This window comes from Hirundo rustica, unplaced genomic scaffold (assembly GCF_015227805.2).
Source record: "Hirundo rustica isolate bHirRus1 unplaced genomic scaffold, bHirRus1.pri.v3 unplaced_BUSCO_363461at7742, whole genome shotgun sequence".
Classification (NCBI taxonomy): domain Eukaryota; kingdom Metazoa; phylum Chordata; class Aves; order Passeriformes; family Hirundinidae; genus Hirundo; species Hirundo rustica.
The window spans coordinates 9,943-29,940 of record NW_026690729.1 but is presented as its reverse complement, the minus strand read 5'-3'; the positions used below and the strand labels follow the sequence as shown (position 1 = coordinate 29,940).

Here is a 19,998-nt window from a genome sequence, read left to right as displayed (position 1 = left end):
CGCGCCGGGATGGGGATCGGGACCGGAGCCCGGTCCTGAGGGGGAAAAGGCACCACAAAGAGGTGAATCACGGCACCCAACGCCTCCTCGGGCCGTTTTTAATTCCTGGGCCTGCTCCCCAAGCCAAGGCAAACACTGATCCCCATTTCCACTTGAACAACACAGGTAGGAAGTGTTCCTGGTGCTGGAGCTGCCAACCGAAATCACGGCAATCCTATTCAACACCTGGGATCTAAAATCCACCCTCACCTCACAGCAGTGAAAACTCTCCCGTTACAGGTTTGCCAACCACAGATTCCCGTGTCAGGAACTTTGTACAAACAAAACAAAGCATGAAAAGAATAAGATTTCAGTAAAAGGACCGGCTCCCTTCGGTTCCAGGCTGATGCATCCACAGAATCCCAGACTGGTTTGGGTTGGAAGGGATCTTAAAGCCCATCACAATCCAAATCCAAAGCTGGATTTGGGACACCTTCCACCAGCCCAGGCCACCCAAATTCATGTTTGGAGCAACTGCAAGGCTGCAAAGGTGCAGGCTTCTGAGCTCAAATAAATATGTCAAACCTAAATGTAACTATTATTTTAAAACTTCTTACTGAGCAACTTTCCTGTTGGAATGATAATGCATGAAATAATAACGGATGCCAATGAAATTAAAATGCTTTACATAATAATCCATTACAATGAGGCTAAAATCCATTCAATAATTCGAACCCAAGGGGAGCCTGATCCTGCCACGGAAAACATGCACGGAATAAAGCTGGACACCCCTGCACCTCCTGACCTTAACCCCGACCCTGCAACCTCACACATCACCAGAGAGAAACTCCCACGTGTTTTAAAATACAGAAGCACTGAACTAATGTAAACTTCAAAAAAAACCCTCCTCAAAATGGTCCTTTATATCTGTCCGTGCAACATTTGCTAAGAATAAACCCTTTAGTCATGCTCTAGAAATTTGATGAGTGGTCCAGAGCAATGGTGGAATTGTTTTAGAAAATGCAAATAGTGCCCAGTGCCAGGGTTATCCCGACATGTGGTGCTGCAGAGCCCTGGGCTTTAACTGTTTGCCAGGCTGTGTTCGTGCATCACCGAGGAAATCCCAAAACAGGAATCCCCAGGAGATGCTCCTCAACTTGGGTTCAGGAAATCAAAGAGCAAAGCAACCCAACACACGGCTCCTGTTCACACAAATGCATCTTGAACTTGAGGATGGATCTGGAGGAAAACGCACAAATCATAATCCTGGAATCCTGGAATGGTTTGGGTTGGAAGGGAAATTCAAGATCATCTCATCCCACCCCCTGCCATGGCAGGGACGCATTTCCCTATCCCAGGCTGCTCCAAGCCCACCCAGTGTGGCCTTGGGCACTGCCAGGGATCCAGGGGCAGCCACAGCTGCTCTGGCAATTCCAGCCCAGCCAGGAATTCCCAATTCCCAATCTCCCATCCATCCCTGCCCTCTGGCAGTGGGAGCCATTCCCTGTGTCCTGTCCCTCCATCCCTTGTCAAAGGTAAGCTCAGGACACACAGGAATACTGTAAGGTGAATAAATCCATATCTATAAATCTAACAACACATTCCTCACTATTATCAAAAATACACACTGATTCTACAGGGCCACCTGGTTTATTTTAAAAACCTCTTCCCAATGCCTGGAATGGAAGTTTATTCCAAGCAGCAGTGGAAAGTATTCGGTACAAACGAATTTTTCAACTACAATTCCCAAAAACCTTTTATGCAACACACATCCAGCATATCAAAACTGGGACCTCCAGTGGGCTGGAGGGAGAGACACACTCAGCTGCGGCCTCTGAAATTCCCACAGGAGTGGAATCCCATTCCATAATTCATGCAGGATTGGAATCCCAGTCAATAATTCCCACAGGGCTGGAATCCCAGCCCTCAACCTGCAAAATAATTCATACAGGGCTGGAATATCATTCAATAATTCCCACAGGGCTGGAATCCCAGTCCTCAACCTGCAAAATAATCCATACAGAGCTGGAATTCCATTCAATAATTCCCACAGGGCTGGAATCCCAGTCCTCAACCTGCAAAATAATTCATACAGAGATGGAATTCCATTCAATAATTCCCACAGGGCTGGAATCCCAGCCCTCAACCTGCAAAATAATTCATACAGAGATGGAATTCCGTTCAATAATTCCCACAGGGCTGGAATCCCAGTCCTCAACCTGCAAAATAATTCATACAGGACTGGAATCCCAGTCCTCAACCTGCAAAATAATCCATACAGAGCTGGAATTCCATTCAATAATTCCCACAGGGCTGGAATCCCAGTCCTCAACCTGCAAAATAATCCATACAGAGCTGGAATTCCGTTCAATAATTCCCACAGGGCTGGAATCCCAGTCCTCAACCCGCAAAATAATCCATACAGAGCTGGAATTCCGTTCAATAATTCCCACAGGGCTGGAATCCCAGTCCTCAACCCACAAAATAATTTACCTCTGGGAAGTTCCATCTAGAATTCAGCAAGGACAAGCTCTGGCACTGGATCTGTGCTAGGAAACGTGGTCCCAAAAACCAAAATGCAGCTTTAGAAAAGGGTTTCACCATTTGATATCTCCCCCAACGAAGGCCAAAAGAAAAAGCGAAACCAACCCAAACACATGGAGAAATGAAAAATGGGGAGAGGAAAAAATGGAGAGAAATGCCACTCCCAAGGAAAGCCCCCAGGAGCATTCCCCAAGCACCAGCACTGCCAGGATCACACCCCACAGATCCAAACCCTGTGATTCCTGCTGCAGCGGCTGCCTCAGTGCTCCCAGATTTATTCAATGAGGAACTGGGATTCCTAAGAACTAAAAATCAGCTGCCAGGTTAAAAGCCTTTACCAGGATCTGTACCAGGATCTGTCTGAGGTGCTTTACCTGCTCCAAGCAGCAGCTCAAGTCACCCTCAGTGATCATGTAAAAATCTTGTTTTCTTCTGATTCATCGACTTTGGAAGGACTTTTATCTCGAATTACCCTCGCTCCCTGCTTAGATTTCCAGCACAGCAGCAGAAGAAAAGAAAGTGTTTCGGAGCAAGGATGTGCTTGTCCATCTCCCAGCTGGAGCAGAGGCAATACATGAAAACTGCTTTGGATTTTCCAACTCACAAGATTCCCAGGCGCCAGTGCTAAGGAATGTGGGCATATAAATATATAAAATCTGGTTTAAAGATGTTTTACCATTTAGCTTTGGGTTTTTCCTAAAAATACTCCCACTCTAAGGTAAAATTTGGCGCTCTCTACTAACCTGGAAAAGTATAAAAGCATACAAAATATTGTTCAAAATACAGATTCCCATCTTTTTTTCGTGTATTAAAGTAAGAACTGATGTGTTTTACCATTTTTAAGTGTCCACTGCATAGAATTAAAGTAAAGCAAGAGTTTAAAAGTGGTTTGAAAAAATAAAGTTGCCTTAAACTTGCTGGGTGCATAATAAAGAGACTGCAGCCTTTCAGAGCATGTTCTGAACTTAAAATCCAAGCAGTAAAGAAATATTTTTTATTCTGAGTGAACTGCATGGGCTCCTTACCCAGCTCCACAAACCTTTGAGCATTTTAGAATTAATTACTTTTCACACTTCACTGAGAGAACCAAAATCTATCTTCTATTCCTGCTTCTGCTTTCTGTTTCTCTCCTTCCAGAAGCGCTCAGTTAAAGGAAAAGCTTTCAGGAATGGGAAATGATGCCCATTAAAAACACAGCTAAAGAGTTTAAAACCCCCTCTACTTCAGGTGTTTAACTAAAAAAAAAAACCTAAACTTTCTTCAAAGTCTTCATCACAAAGCAACCTGCTTGGAAAAATCACATCTCAGCTGGCCAACAAGTGGATTTTTAAACCACTTCAGGACAAAATCACAAACTGTGTGGAAACAGCAGCGACGATGTTTAACGAACTGGGAAATTAACAGAAAATTTGAGGCTTTCACACTCTGGATTCAGAGCCACGTTCTCCAGCTCCCCTAGAAATAATGGAATACCGGAATTTTGAATAATCTCCTGCTCCTTTTAAGATCTCCAGCGCTTATTTCACAGAGTTATCTTTCAGATGTGCTAAAACTGAGAGCGCTTCCCCAGCAGCCTGACAATGATGCAGTTTTGGGTTGACTCACTGATACTGAGTGTTCACACCAGAAATTCACATTACAGCCCCGATTGCCTCACGCTCCAGGGTGGGTCCTGCACACAAGGAACTTTCCCAGGGAGAAAAAATCCTGGCTACAAGCAAATGCACATTTTTCCAGGCGGTCACTGGCGTCACAACCCCGTTTGCCCCGCTTTAGAAAGCTGCAACTCCTGCTCTTGTCACCAAAACCAAATGCACAAAGAATTGGTAAAGCAGCACGAATCCAACTTTGGTAGCATCTGTACTTTAGGATGACGAAATCACCTCTAAATTTTAGGAGAAGCTTTTAACTCAGGTTTGGGCAGATGCTGGTTGGTGTTAAGGGGCTGCTTTAGGTCAGATTCCAGAGAGATCAGGGAATCCAAGACACTGCAAAGCAGCTGCTATGAGGAGAGGATTTCAGAGTAAAGAGCAGAAAATCCAGGATTCTTCAGACAGGCAATTAGTGGTTTCCATGCCAGCCACAAGACTACTTAGACAGGCACCCGAAACAAATGCAAGTCTTTTATTCTATTATTAAAAAAAAAAAAAAAGAAAATAAAAAGAAAATAACGGAGAATCATTATCCAACAGCATCACTACATCCATTCTTGGGGAAAAAATAGACAAACCATTGCCTAAAGTACTTGTGTGGCAGTCCTGCCCAGCAGATCAGCAGGTAATTATGGTCAGAATAATGGAATAATCCTCAATCTTTGTAAATGACCCAGAGCAGGGCACTCAATTTACCCAGCCCTTCCACTGCTGGGGGTGTCCTATGGAAAAGGGGGTGAGCTGGAGCTTCCCTGCTGTGCACACAAACCCTAAAAACACGGATTCACCTCCTGTGTGCTTTCCCCCAGGGTCTCTCTCAGCCGTGCAGATGTGGCACAGGGAGGATTCTCCCTGCCCCACAGGCGGCTGCTCTCACAGGTGTCACCGCAGGTGAGCGCTCGGGGAAGGAACACGGCTCGGGAAAGAGCCTGGAAAAACTGTCAGGAGAAACGGGGAGGGGACGAAGGAAGGGATGAAGGAAGGGATGAAGGAAGGGATGAAGGAAGGGATGAAGGATGCCATTCCCTTGCACACCAGCAACGTTATCAGGGTGCCCAGAGAAGCTGCGGCTGCCCCTGGATCCCTTGGAATTGCCCAAGGCCAGGCTGGACGGGGCTTGCAGCAGCCTGGGACAGCGGAAGGTGCCCCTGCCCACGGCAGGGAACGACACGGGATTTAAGATCCCTTCCGAGCCGAACCAGTGCGGGATATCAATCCCTGGAAGCCAGAGCCCCGATTGAAGAGGAGAGCGAACTTCAGCGAGCGCAGGCGACAGAGAAAGCGGCGCCCGCCGGGTCCCTCCTCAGCCGCAGCATCCCCGCACGCAGCGGGCCCCGAGGGAGGCGCGGGGGGCTCGGGGCCCTCCCGGCGCTGCCTGAGGGCAGGGCGGGGGCCGGGGCTCCAGCCGCCCGGAGCGCCGGGCCGCGGGGCAGGCTCCGAGCAGGTGCCGCCGCTCTCCGCCGGGACTGACCTTGCGCAGGGCGGGCACGAAGAGGCCGCGCCATTTCGGGCCGTTCTCCTCGCCCAGGAACTCGTAGGGCTGCGGCGGCGGCTGCATGGCGGCCGCTCCTCATCGGGGCCGGGGCCGCCGCGGTGTCGCCGCTCACCCTCCCGGCCGGGCCGCCATGGCTCGGCGGGGCCGCTCGGGGCTCGGCGGGGCCGCTGGGGCCGCCGCTCGGGGCGCGGGGAGGCTCCGGGCGGGGGTCGGGACGCGCCGGGCCGGGCCCCGCTCGCTGCGGCCCCGCTGCCGCCGCCGCCGCCCGCGGCCGCCGCCCTGCGCGCCTGCGCCGCCCGCCCCGCGCGCCCCCTGCGGGCAGCGCCCGGAACTGCACCGAGCGGGCACCGAGCGGGCACCGGGCAGCGAGCGGGCATCGACCAGAACTGCGGGCACCGGGCATCGACCAGAACTGCGGGCACCGGGCACCGGGCAGCGACCAGAACTGCGGGCACCGGGCGGGCACCGAGCGGGCACCGGGCACCGACCAGAACTGCGGGCACCGGGCGGGCACCGGGCAGCGAGCGGGCATCGACCAGAACTGCGGGCACCGGGCGGGCACCGGGCACCGACCAGAACTGCGGGCACCGGGCGGGCACCGGGCACCGACCAGAACTGCGGGCACCGGGTGGGCACCGGGCACCGACCAGAACTGCGGGCACCGGGCACCGGGCACCGATCAGAACTGCGGGCACAGAGCGGGCACCGGGCAGCGAGCGGGCATCGACCAGAACTGCGGGCACCGAGCGGGCACCGAGCGGGCACCGGGCACCGGGCACCGACCAGAACTGCGGGCACCGAGCGGGCACCGGGCAGCGACCAGAACTGCGGGCACAGAGCGGGCACCGGGCACCGACCAGAACTGCGGGCACCGGGCAGCGAGCGGGCATCGACCAGAACTGCGGGCACCGAGCGGGCACCGGGCACCGACCAGAACTGCGGGCACCGGGTGGGCACCGGGCACCGACCAGAACTGCGGGCACCGGGCGGGCACCGAGCGGGCACCGAGCGGGCACCGGGCGGGCACCGGGCACCGATCAGAACTGCGGGCACCGAGCGGGCACCGGGCGGGCACCGGGCACCGACCAGAACTGCGGGCACAGAGCCGGCACTGAGTGGGCAGCGAGAGGGCACAGGGCGGGCATGGAGAGTCCCTGCCCGGTGAAGATTTCCTTACCCAGGGGAGATTTCCCTGCCCGGGAGAGGTTTCCTTACCTAGACGGTATTTGCCTGCCTAGGGGAGGTTTCCCTGCCCAGGGGATGTTTCTTCACCTACGGGAGATTTCCCTGCCCAGGGGAGGCTTCCTTACCTAGAGGGTATTTCCCTGTCTGGAGATTTTCCTACCTCTAATGTATTTCCCTACACAGGACATATTTCCCTACCTAAAGGCTACTTCCCTACGTGGAGGAGATTTCCTTGCCTAGGGGATGTTTCCCTTCCTAGAGGAGATTTCCCTGCCTGGAGGCTATCACCCTGGCTAAAGGATATTTTTTTCCTTGCCCAGATGATATTTCCCTAGCTGGAAGCACTTTTTCCGAAGGCTCTTTCCCTCCCTTCCTCGAGGCAATCCCTGCCTGGAGGCTGTTTTATTCTTCCTCCCTGCCTGGAGGCTGTGTTTTACCCTGCCTGGAGACTCTGCCTCTCCTTCCCTGGATGTTCCTCCTCCTACCTGGAGGCACTTTTCCTCCCCACCTGGAGGATGTGACTCTCCGTACCTGGAAGGAGTTTCTCTCCCTACTTGCAGCCTGTTTTCCTACCTGTAAACTGTTTTCCCTGCCTCCAGGCAATTTTTCTCGAAGGCCTGGAGCCTGTTTTCATCCCCAGCTGGGGGGATGCTCTTCTCCCAAGCTGGAGGCAGTTTTCCTCCCTGCCAGCAGTTTCTTTCCCTTTCTGGAGGCAGTTTCCCTCTCTCCTCCAGAAATCCTTCATCCACTGATGACACAAATTTTCCCTCATTTCCCTCCTGACAGCATAATATTCAAATCTCACACCTTGTATTTCCCTCTGCTCCCCGTTTTAAGACTGTTCTGCAGAGGGAATGGATAAATTAAACCAAAGGTGGGGGGGAAAAAAAGTGCCTTCCTGGCAGTAAAATCGTGATCCTTCTTTGTAACAGATTTCCCGGAGGAGCCTGATGCTTCCAGAGGCAGAAACTGCTCCGTGCTTCCTGCCACACCTGGGAGATTCCCAGCAAAATATTTATTTCTGTGGGAAGACACTTGTTCCTTAAACGCAAACCGTGAGCAGAAAGGAAAAGGAATCATGGGACAATGGTGGCACAAGCCAGAGCTCCTGCTCCTTCCAGAGTTTAGGACTGGCCTCGCTGGGCGCTGGTTTAGATGGAATCCAGGGAGTTCATTGTTCCCTGTGAGTGTCCAAGGCCAGGCTGGACAGAGTTGGGAGCAGCCTGGGACGGGTGGGAGGGGTGCAATGGGATTTAACCAACCCAAACCACGATTCCGTAACGCTTTTGGGGAACAAATTGTGTTTGTCCCAACCGTTTATTCAGAGTTTCAGGAATTCTCATCCCACCTGTCCCAACAGGCCCAGAGCAGCCTCAAGAGCAGTCCTGTCGAGTGAGGAAAAGCTGTGAGGTGTGAGAAGCACAGATAAGATAATTTAGGAAGGCAAGTTTGGTCCTGTGTCCCCCTCCCAAAGTAATTCCTGTTACACAGAGTGATATCCTGCCTAATTCAGCTGAGAATTAGCAAATTCCAGTGAAACCTGTCTCTGAGTCAGGAGAAACACACAGCATTTTAAAAAACCCCACCACACTATTTTAATCACAAAAGGCACGTTTATGAAATCGTCAAAGTGCGGCTCATTTGGAAAATAAATTAAAACATTTTCACACCTTGTGAGCAACAAGATCGATGCCTGAAACCCCGATATCGTAACCTCTGAACTTATTTTTACAATAAAATGTAAGACTTTTATCTCTGAAAAAATCCCATTTTTTTTTTTTTCCCCAGAATGCTACATCAAGGTTCATAATTTAAGTTTCAAATAAACTCTGCCCCCAAACAATCATCACCTGAGAGGAAAAAGCACCGCAGGCAGCACAGGGAAATGCTGACTTAGGACTCCCCCTGGTCTCTGTCTGCTTTGCATTTTAAATGTTCTTTATTCTGTTAATACATGTCAGGGCCACACCCCGTGTGGGAGGAAGTGGCTTTTGCAATCCTTTTGTAGGATTTACTGTTGATAGGCAACACTTCTGGCACCGAGGGAAAAGAGAATTGTTCCACTGTGGGAAGTTTTACAGAGCCACTGCAGGACCTGGAACGGTCAAATCTCTGCCTGAAGTGAGCAAAATTTTGCTCTGAAAGGGTTGTTATTTGAATTTCCAGCAGTCAGTTTGCTGCTAAAGTAGATTTTACCAGGAGAAAAAATAAAAATAATTTTTAGAAGGCGGGTTAAGCCCTTTTTTCGCCCCTCAAAAAAGAAGTGTCTCCAATCTGTACAGTAAAATCAGCCTCACAGCTGCTCTCCTGTGCTAACCCACTCCAGAGGAGCTCAGAAAAATACTTTTTAAGGAAAAATCCATCTCCAATTTTCTGGTAGCAACTCCCCACAATTATCTGAGTTACCCAACGCCCTGTGAGCCTCTGCTGTAAAAATCCTCAATACTTTGTCCCTGAGGCCACAAAATTCTGCTTTACAGCAATTCTGCAGGACACTCCCAGATCCTCGGCTCAGCACTGAGTTGACTTCACACCCCTCTCCACACAGACTCCTCCAGGGGTTATTTCTGATAAAAATCGGGTATCAGCGCAGCTCAGAGGAGTCACCAGCACTGTCTGAGCCCCCCTCGTGCTCAGGGAAAATGGGAAACTTTCCTGACTCATCCCTGTTCAGGCTCCAAGGGAAGAAATATCGAACATGACTCAGGGCAGGTTCCTGGAGCTTCCCTTCTTTCACATTCCCTGTTCCAAAGACCATTTTCCCTGGATTGCTCAACTGGCTGGACAAAGATCAGCTCCTTTTGCATTACCAGCATTCAAAGGGTAGGAAGAAACCCAAACCCACTGATGAAGTTTCTGATCAGCTGTAAATTAAATAAAAAGTGAGTGCTTAAATCCCTATTTTCATTTCTCCTCTATTAAAAAAATACACAGAGACAGCGATCAGACGGAGTATCCGAATTGCAGATCTCAACTGAGTTGGGCTTGGTAATCCCCTTTAAGCTCATTTTTCTGTGAAGCGCTCTACGTTCACGCCGAAGGCTCTGAATGCTGCTCTGGATCTCTGACAAAACCTTTAATTGCACAGCAGCAGGGCCCTGAAGCAGGGCTTACCCCTCGAGTCCATCACTGCTGTGTGACACCCCAGAGGAGCGCAGACGCAGCGGGAGCACACCGAGAGCGCCGGGAGCACGGGCGATCCCTGCGGATAACCCCGGCACGGAGCCTCGGACACCCTCCCACGGGCTGCTCCTGCTCGGGAGGCCCAACCTCGGCGGGCACGGCACCGCTGCCGAGGGCGCCGCGGGCGCTGCCCGGTGGCCCCGCGTTCCAGGGGGGCAGAGCCCGCCCGGAGCTCAGAGCTGGAAGCGCCGCTCGGCCTCGTCAGCGATGGCGGCGGCGATGGCCAGGGAGGAGGTGGCGGCCGGAGAAGGAGCGTTCCGGACGTGCAGCACCCTGCCGCCCGCGGCGCCGCCGTCGAACACGAAGTCGTCCACCAAATTGCCCTCGCTGTCCAGAGCCTGGGCTCTCACGCCCGAGGGACCCCTGCGAAGCAAGGAGGAGTCGGCGGCAGGAGGGGGATGTTGGGGCGAGAGGCGTCCGGGGAGGAGGGCAGAGAGAGGAGACAAAGCCTTGGGGAGGAGGTTTAACGCCCAGGAGGCAGAAAGGGGGGGGGTTTGACAGCCATGGGATCGCTGAGGTTGGAAAAGATATCCCAGACCATCGAGTCCAAACTCTGACCTTAAAGCACACCCCGCTCCATGGGCAGGGACACCTCCCACTGTCCCAGGCTGCTCCAAACCCTGTCCAGCCTGGCCCTGGACACTTCCAGGGATGCCACAGCTCCCCATGGCACCCTGTGCCAGGGCCTGCCCACCCTCCCAGCCAGGATTCCTTCCCAATCTCCCATCCATCGCTGCCCTCTGCAGTTTGAGGCCATTCCCCTAAGGCCCTGTAAACAGCCCCTCTCCATCTTTCTGCGAGTTCCCTTCAAGGACTGCAAGGCCACAATGAAGTCACCCCAAAGCTTCTCTTCTCCAGGCTGCACGGTCCCAAAATTCTTGGCCTCTCCTCCCAGCAGAGCTGCTCCATCCCTGTGACCACCCTGGAGCCTCCTCTGCACTGAGGAGCTCCCCAGCAGGAGGCAGCTCCATGCTTTCAGTATCACATTTCACCAGAGGAAAGGACTAAGCCCCTGCCACGTTTTCTGCTGTTCAAATACGAGATTTCCCAAAGAGGAGAAGCTTCTCTCACCTGAGAACATCATCGGTGGTGACCTCAGGGATGAACTTCTGCAGCTGCCTCACCTGGGCACTGATGGAAAAGGCTCTGTACAGCTCCCCCAGGCCGTAGGACACATTCCTCAGCACCAGCTTCCTCAGCCCCCTGCACGGGGAGAAACAACTGCAGCGAGGGAAAACCTGCCCCAAAATGCACCAGGTGCAGCTGCTGAAAGCAGCAAATGCAACTGCAGGGCTCGAGCTCCCACTCCCAAATTCAGGAGTGACACAACGCTCTGTATTTGAGAAACACGTGTTCGCCCTTCTCTGCTTCACAAACCCTGCTCACAGAGCTGTGGCACTGAATGGACTCTGAATTCCAGTCCTGGAAGTGCTCCAGGTCATGTTGAACAGGGCTTGGAGCAAGCTGGGCAGGATGAGTAAAAAACATAAATCATGGAATCCCAGAAGAGTTTGGGTTGGAAGGGAACTTTAAAGTTCATCCAGTGCCACCCCTGCCATGGACAGGGACATCTTCCACTGTCCCAGGCTGCTCCAAGCCTCATCCAACCTGGCCTTGGGCACTGCCAGGGCTCCAGGGGCAGCCACAGCTGCTCTGGGCACCCTGTGCCAGGCCCTCCCCACCCTCCCAGCCAGGAATTCCCAGTTCCCAAGATCCCACCCAAATCTCCCCTTTCCCACTCTGAAGCCATTCCCTGTGTCCTGTCTCTCCATCCCTTGTCCCCAGCCCCTCTCCAGCTCTCCTGGAGCCCCTTCAGGCCCTGCCAGGGGCTCTGAGCGCTCCCTGGAGCCTTCTCCTCTCCAGGGGAACACCCCCAGCTCTCCCAGCACCCTCTGCAGGTATTTATTTAATGACGCTGGCTGAGTTGATTCAGTTATCACAGTGCACTGGACCAAAACCCAGCCTGGAGCAGCTCCACCAGCACCTTCCAATGAGCAGCCACATTCCCACCCTGGCTGAGACATGACCCGGTAGAAAATTCAAAGATGAGACCACAGCAAGTCAAATGTCTTGGGGAAGTCCATCCTTATCAGCACAACAGTCTTTAACCACACCAGAAATGTGGGAAAAGCAGGATTTGGGGCAGGGAGTGGCTCCCACGGCTCCCACTTCCACGAGAGCACCCAGCAGACACAAGCAGGAGGCATTACCTGTAGGTTACAGCATCTAGAAAGTCTCCAGGGCTGAAGTCCAGGAGTTTGTAGCCCTCTCTCTTACAGGCCAGCACTGCATTAGGGCCAAGCCAAACGCTGCCATCCATCCTGGGAGTGAAATGGAACCCCAGGAACGGGAACCGAGGGTTGGGAACCTGAAACGGGGCACGGCAGGGATCAGAGCCGTTACAAACAGCAAATCTGCCAATTTATTTCCAACCGAGGCCACAAAACTCTGAGTCACAGAACCTCAGGATTGGCTCCGAGCTGGTTTTGCTGCTCGTTAATTGTGCAGTTGTGGCGTGTCACTAATTAAAACACTGCAGAGCAGAGCAGGGCAGGTAAAGCTGAATTTTAAGGAAAACAAGCAACAGGAAAGAATAAAAGTCCCCATGACTTCTCAGGATATCAATCAACCCACAACAATGACACCCCTGATGTTATTCACCAGCGGCAATTATATTGCAATGAAACAGAACATAAAATATTAGGAACCTTTACTGTGGGTACGAAACAGCCTGAACTGAGCAGGCCTGGTTAATGCTGATAATAAATATCTGCATGTCCTTTTGTTGTTCCTCCCTCCCATCCCAAGACAGGATCCTGAACCATTCCCAGTGAGATCACACAAACAGCGATGCCCAGCACTCCAGTCTTCCCAAGGATCCAGTATTTAGCAGGCAAAGCTAAGCTCATATTCAGAAAATCAGTGTTTAAATGTGGAGAATTAGCTAAACTGCTGCCCGAGGAATTCCCTCCCCTCGCTCCATAACTCATTTTCTGTCTGGGATTGCTCCTCCTCATCCCATTATTTGCCTGTATTAGGTGATAGAAAGGTTGTCCCTTTTTGTCCCACATCTACTTTTTATGACAAAACCAGCAAATTGAGAGGAAAATACCTAAATCTGAGTGTGGGGTGTCAACCCTTCATCAGTAATTCATCCCAGAATCCCTGAGGCTGGAAAAGACCTCCAGTGTCATCTGTGAACTTCCTGAGGGTACAGCCAACCCCTTTGTCCAGATTATCACTAAAGAGATTAAACAGGACTGTTGTAATTATTTAAATAACAAAATAATAATTTACTGTCATCTCTCCCTGACTTCTGAATCCTGCCTACAGATTTCTTTTAGGACACAGAGAAATAATTCAGAGTTTTCAGGATATGTGGCAATGTGATATTCCATCTTTTCTCTATTAAGAGAAAAAAAAAAAAAAAAAACAAACCAAAAACTAAAACCATAAACAAAACAAAACGACTGGCAGTAACTTCCCACGTGGTACTTCCACGTTTTCCTCAAAAATTAACAAAATCCAAGCTGCCCTGTCCCAAAAAAACTGAATTTCCAGCCACGTGCGCATCACTGTCTGACATAAATAACCGCGGATTTATTTTTTTTTTTCCCCCTTTTTTCCCCGCATTTTCAGCAGCCCTCAGGGCACAGCGTGCCAGACGAAGCAGGGGGGCACGTACTGGATAAATATTTCCTTTCACCAAGTAAGATTTTTCCGGTTTCAGCACCAAATAATCCCCCCGGAAGGGGACAATGCGGGGCTCGGGGCTGCAGCCGCTCATCTCGGACAGGCGGTCGGAGTGAAGGCCTGCACAGGTCAAAATGTGCCCACAGGAGATTTCCTCACCCTGTGGGAAACAAAAAACACGTAAAAATTCCATGTATCCACTAAAAAAAAAACAAAAAACCACCAAACCCAGCCACTTAAACACTTCAACTTATTTAAAGAAGTCAAATGAGGCTGTTCGCTGATTGGACCCCACAGGGGGAGAGCAGCTGCATAAATTAAGAGCACACAGGGATGGAGAGCTGCTAAATATTAAACTCCTCGCCAGCTAAATAAATACATTTGGAAAAAATCAAAAACTGTTACCTATTTGTTTATTTAGCTCGCAGTGATCTGTTTTTAAACACTACGGTTCGTTGTTCTTTTCAGCTGAGAAACACTCGCTTGAAAAGAGATCCCAGTGTTTGGCGGGGAAAAAAAATCTTAACGGATTTTGGAAGCTACTTTTTAATGAAAGGGCAAAAAATATGTGAAAAAAAAGCAGCAGAACTAAATTAAAAATCTACCAGAGGGGCTGTGAGGTTGTTTGTTGTTCCAGATATTCCCTCCTGAAGGTAAAGGGGTTACAAGCACAGCTCCTGCCTCGCAGGAACCTGCCGTGCACCCGCTTTGCTGAAGCGGTTCTGATGATAAAACGATAATAAAAATGATGCTAAAAGCCTCCTTATCATTTTATGGATGCCAGAGCCCAGAAGCAAACATGGCAATTGATGTTTGTTCACCAAATGGACAAGTCATAAAAGGAGTTCTTGGAAGCACGAGCATCAGACTGCGCAAATAAAGCAGATAAGGGATGTTAAAGGTTTGGCAGCAGAAAGTTATAGTTTATTATTTTACATCATCATCATGACTATTATTATTTATGAATTTGGACATCCTCATTGTTAAGAGCTGATTGCAGTTGTTTTATCAAACTGCTCATGCTGCTGAACAGAAGCTTTTTAACCTTTTTTTTTTTTTTGGAGATGATTAATCCACCAGGAAAAAAAAAAAAAAATCTTAAGAAAAGGAGAAGGAATTCAAACAAACTCTTTTTTCACTCTTACCTTTTTGTTCCTAACAATGACTGGGTATTTCAGTCCTGAAATGGAATTGGACAAGAGAAGCAATTACTAGAACAAGTGACAGGGAACTGACAGAACAAGCGGCTTGTCACCAGGAAGGAATTTTCCTCTGGAATATCTTCCAAGCTAGGGAAGAACTACTGTTGTCATAATTAATGCTGTTGGACATGACTGTATTCATTAATTAATAGGGTTTCTATTCTTCCCTCTGTGTGCCAGCACAGATCCAATCTGCCTCCAGGACAAGGAAAATCACTGCCACAAGAATAAACATGCAGGATTCAGATAAATCTGATTTGAAGAGGAGAGAACAACTTTATTTCTCCATTTTACTCTGACTTTCTTCCATGAGTTTTAAATGTTTCAGCTGAAATCTTTCACCTGCCTTCAAAAAAAAAAAGTTTGCTGAATACTCTCTCTAAGATAATTTTGCCTTTTTTCTCATCCCTAGGAGACAGAAAAATTCAGTCATTCCAGTTAAAACAACTGTGTTCTGAACAAAATCTTTGTAGTAAATGGAAGGGGGGAAAAAATATATATATCCAGCCTTACCATCTTCACTTTCTGGAGAACTTTCTTTGGCCACCTCCATGTTTGTGACTTCAAAATCAGTCAGGATTGTCCCACCTGCTTCCTGGAAGTCTCTGGCATAGGACTGGGCCACTTGTTTGTAATCCACAATGCCAGTGTAGGGAGAATCAAGGGCCATCAGTCCCTGGAAGGGTTTTAAGGACACAGAGGAAGAGTGAAGGTTGGAATATTTCATCTGGAGTATCTGCACTGCCATGAGAAAAGGGAGTGCTGCTGTCTCCCCCGTGCTCAGCCGGATCTGGAACACGCAGAGGATGTTTTGGGGAGCAGAGCCAAAAATGTTTACAGGGAAAATAAAAAGATTTTAAAAGATTTCTAAAGATTCTCTTCCAGAAAATTCTTGTCTGTACCTACAACCACTCCGCCAGAGCAAGCTGCCAGATGAAACAGGGAATTCACACCCAGGTTTTCCTTTCAAACAAAGACTAATCAATAAATCTGTGTGCCACAAACTCCACACGTTCCTCCTGCTGGGAAAATAACCAGAAGTGCTACACGACCACCTCTCCAACTGCACTGAAATTGGCTTGGTCCAAATCCATTCTATGGACGGGAAGGAATTTCCAGGCTCTTCTGAACTTGAACCTCAAGGCCAGGAAAATATTTGTGTGAAATTAAAAGACGTTTTCACCTGAGGAAACAGCTCTGACAAGATGATTAGATGATTAGAAGTATGGCAAGCCCTTACCCTGCAGAAGGGCTCCTTCTCCTGGATTTCCTTGGCTCCAATGAGCTTCAGCCCCGGGACGTTGTTCTGCAGCCCCCTCTCATACAGAGCTTTGAGCCTTGGAATTTCCTCCTGTTCCACAGCCACAATCAGCTTTGGGAGAGGAAAACAAGGCACAGCAGTGAGCAAAACAGAGCCAGGGCAGGTTTGGCATCAAGCTCAAGCAGTAGTGGATGGGTGAACAATGAATCCAGGGGGTGAGAAATGGTTGGTGCCATGAATTGCACAAAATTCTGTTGCTGAGGAAGAGCTAATATATCACAGGGAATTAAAAAATAAATGCTAAGCCGTAGTTTGAGTCACTATCAAGGTGTGAAGCTCTCCAAGCCTGGGGCTGCTACAGGGAAAGCTTGTAAAGTTTCACCATTATCTTCCCTGGAATGAACACTGCCAGGGAAGTGTCATGGAATCATGGAGTTGCTGAGGTTGGAAGAGCTCTCTAAGAGTCCAACTGATCCCTCAGCGCTGCCCCGTGTCCCCAGGTGCCACATCCACAGGGATTTAAGTCCCTCCAGGGATGGGGACTCCAGCCCTGCCCTGGGCAGCTGTGCCAGGGCTGGACAATCCTTTCCATGAAGAAATTTTCTCCAATATCTAACCTAAAGCTTCGTGGTGAAACTGGAGGCCGTTCCCTCTCCTCCTGTCCCTGTTCCCTGGGAGCACAGCCCGATCCCCCCGGCTGTCCCCTCTCCTGTCAGGGAGCTGTGCAGAGCCACAAGGTTCCCCCTGAGCCTCCTTTTCTCCAGGCTCAGCCCTTTCCCAGCTCCCTCAGGAATTCTCCAGACCCTTCCCAGCTCTGTTCCCTCTCCTGGAAATGCTCCAGCTCCTCCGTGAGGCTTTGCTGTAAGGAGCCCAGAGCTGGAGGTGGCCCAGCAGTGGCAGCACAGGGGACAGGCAGTGCCCTGCTCCTGCTGCCACGCCGCTGTTGGTACAAAACACACAAATTCGGTGTCACCCAGGCTCCAGCTGACCCCTGCAGGAGCTTGGAGCAGGCTGTCCCCTCAGGTGTGCTGCTGCACAGATCCACAGTGCCACCCTGTGCCCAGCCTGGCAGCAGAGAGAGCACGGACCAGACAGAAATACAAATATATCCCTCAGGACTATAACCTTGGGGTGAGGATAAAGAGTCCTGTGGAAACGGCAGCTCAGTGCCCAGAGAGAGCTGGCAGACCTGAACTGAGCGTTAGGAATAACTGGGAAATGGATACAGAACTCTGTGTCGCTGAGCCTGAGCACACCTGGAACGCTCCGCCCAGCCCTGGCTCTCACTTCTCACCTTGCACCCAAGACACATTGAATTAAAAATGGTTCAGGGTGGGGAGAGCCATGAAAAACCCTCTCTCAAACTGAGAAGGGACGGTCCGGGGGCAGGAGGGCATTGCGTACATCACACACGTTTAGGCAGAAAACCACGCGCAACTCGGGACTGCGGAGAAAATCCACGACCGGGCCTGTGCCACGTAACCCACACCCCACAGCTTCAGCTTCCAAGGGCAGAGCGGGGAACCACAGGAATTCCTGTACCTTCCCACACCGCTTGTAGGGAATTCCCTTCTGGTCACAGTATTTGTAGCAGAGAGCTGCCCCCTGCACGCAGAGCTTGGCCTTCAGGGAGCCAGGGGTGTAGTAAATCCCACTGTGGATCACACCGCTGTTGTGTCCGCTCTGGTGGTGGGCTAAAGGGAAAGAAAAACGCACCCTTAGAACACATTTGTTCCCACTTAATCACTTCAGCTGTCAGGAAAAGGAGTTAAGTGAGGTCCTGCCTTAAATCAGCATCACAAGAGATGCTCAAGTGAGAGAACTGCACAATTAATTCCTCCCCTGGCCTCAAAAGGTTAGAGAAACACTGACACAGCCAGCCCTGGTTAGTGATAGTCCATCCCATTGCATTGTGCTGGATCAACAGGGGGAAAAAAACCCCTAAAAACACAAGTTTCTTCCTTCAGGAGCAAGCCAACCAATCAAAATGTTTCACAGGCTAAAATGAATTTTAAAAAATCCAGTTTTTACAATGAAATGCATCTATCTCTCAAGGCCTCATCTAACATAACATCTGTGCAATCCACAATTCCTTTGGACACGCTGGCAGGCCTGGGGGGATTTTTGAGTATTTCTGAGCTGGACTAGGTTGCTATTTCCTCTTTGCAAACAGATAAAATAGAGGTGAAAAACACCCACAAACATTTTTACTGAAGTACTTTGGTCAGGTTCTTCTCCCTCTCAAGGGTACCCAAAGGTCATTCCTGCTGAGCACTCACACAGCTGTGGGTCTTGGGGATAAAAAGTCATTTTGTACCATTCCTGGAACATCTCAAGAACGATTTACAGCCTGGCTGATGGAGCTATTTCAGACAAGATTTTTGGGCTCACAGGTCCCGTTTGGATGTTTTAATCACTGATGTGTATCCCTTGGGATTCTCCCAGCTCCATGCAGGACCTGCCTGTGCCCTTCCATGACCTGCCCTGGTTGTTCTCCTGGTTGTTCACCCTCCTTGTTGTGCTCTCTCCTGACATTCCCGTGCCGCTGCAGCCCCGGCAGTCACACTGCAGCTCGCACACGGCACAGCACCAACGCTCAGGGGTTTTAACTTAAAATTCCCCATCTGGAGTCTCCCAGCAGCGAAGCACAGACCGACGACAACCCTGCTTCTCTGCTGAAGGACGTGTCCTTGGGACGAGGGTGGAAGAAATTCCCTGTTAGGGGAAAAGGGGATTCCACAGAATCCCAGGATGGCTTGGGATGGAAGGGACTTTACAGATCACTTTGCTCTCTGTCTCTGCCACGGGCAGGGACACCTTCCACTATCCCAGGCTGCTCCAAGCCCTGCCCAACCTGGCCTGGAACACTTCCAGGGTGGGAAATCCACCACCCACTTCAACAACAGGGGCTGGCGCTCTCCCGCAGCGACTGCCCGAAAGCCGCTCCCTGCGCACAGATATCCACGGAATACTGAGCTCCTGCCTTGGGCACAGCCTCCTGCTGGTCCCTGTCACCTGTCCCGCTCCGTACCCGGCTCCTGCTCCTTCTCCAGCACGGCGAAGGCCAGCGAGGGATGGCGCTGGATGAGCTCCCGGGCTGCCGCCAGCCCCACGATCCCTGCGCCCACCACGGCCACGTCGAAGGAGCTGCAGGGACACGGACACGGGCATGGATATGGACACGGACACGGATATGGACACGGACACGGGCATGGATATGGACACGGACACGGACACGGGCATGGATATGGACACGGACACGGACACGGCCATCAGCACAGCCCGGGCACTGGAGAGGGGACGAGGAAAAGGAATGGGGGAATGGGGATGTGAGGAACAGAGGGGAGAGGGAAAGGGGATCTAAGGAATAAAGGGGGTATAGGGGAGGGGAAAACGGGATAGGGGTGATTAATAATGTAAAGGGGAAAAGGACAGGGATAGCACGTAGAGGATATAGGGGAAGTGGCTATAGATGATATAGGGGATATAGGAGAGAGGAAAAGGGGATGGGGAAAGGTGATAGAGCAAACATAGAGGATACAGGAAACAGGAATAGGGGAAGAGGAAGAAGATAGGGGAAAATGATATGGAAAGGGATAGGGGAAGTGGATGAGCAGAGGTGAGAAGGGAAGGGGTGAGGGCAAAGGACAGGCTAGGGGGCAGGGATAAGGTTACGCTTAGGGACTAGGACAGGGGAAGGTGCGGGTGTGAGGCGGCCTCACCTGCGCCGCCGGCTCTGCAGCCGCCACAGCGCCCCGGCCCCGCCCGGGCCCGCGCGGCCCCTCAGCGCCGCCGCCATCTTGG

General features: G+C 50.9%; 2 protein-coding genes across 2 annotated transcripts in view; both read right to left on the bottom strand.

Moving 5' to 3' along the window:
* The window catches only part of LOC120748297 (son of sevenless homolog 2-like), a 40,051-nt gene extending 34,269 nt beyond the window's left edge, over nucleotides 1-5,782 (bottom strand). Inside the window, exon 1 of the mRNA XM_040054424.1 lies at nucleotides 5,647-5,782. Within this exon, the coding sequence (XP_039910358.1) occupies nucleotides 5,647-5,733 (87 nt within the window). The 5' untranslated portion in view covers nucleotides 5,734-5,782. The remainder of the gene's footprint in view (nucleotides 1-5,646) is intronic.
* Nucleotides 5,783-8,167: 2,385 nt separating this feature from the next.
* Nucleotides 8,168-19,993, bottom strand: L2HGDH (L-2-hydroxyglutarate dehydrogenase). The gene is made up of 10 exons (XM_040054422.2): nucleotides 19,917-19,993; nucleotides 19,226-19,341; nucleotides 17,737-17,888; nucleotides 16,174-16,305; nucleotides 15,447-15,609; nucleotides 14,877-14,911; nucleotides 13,724-13,891; nucleotides 12,249-12,406; nucleotides 11,110-11,241; nucleotides 8,168-10,401 (listed from the first exon to the last, which is right to left on the bottom strand). The coding sequence occupies exons 1-10, from the start codon at nucleotides 19,991-19,993 to the stop codon at nucleotides 10,212-10,214; spliced, it is 1,323 nt and encodes a 440-aa protein (XP_039910356.1). The 3' UTR covers nucleotides 8,168-10,211.
* Between the last annotated feature and the right edge of the window lie 5 nt (nucleotides 19,994-19,998).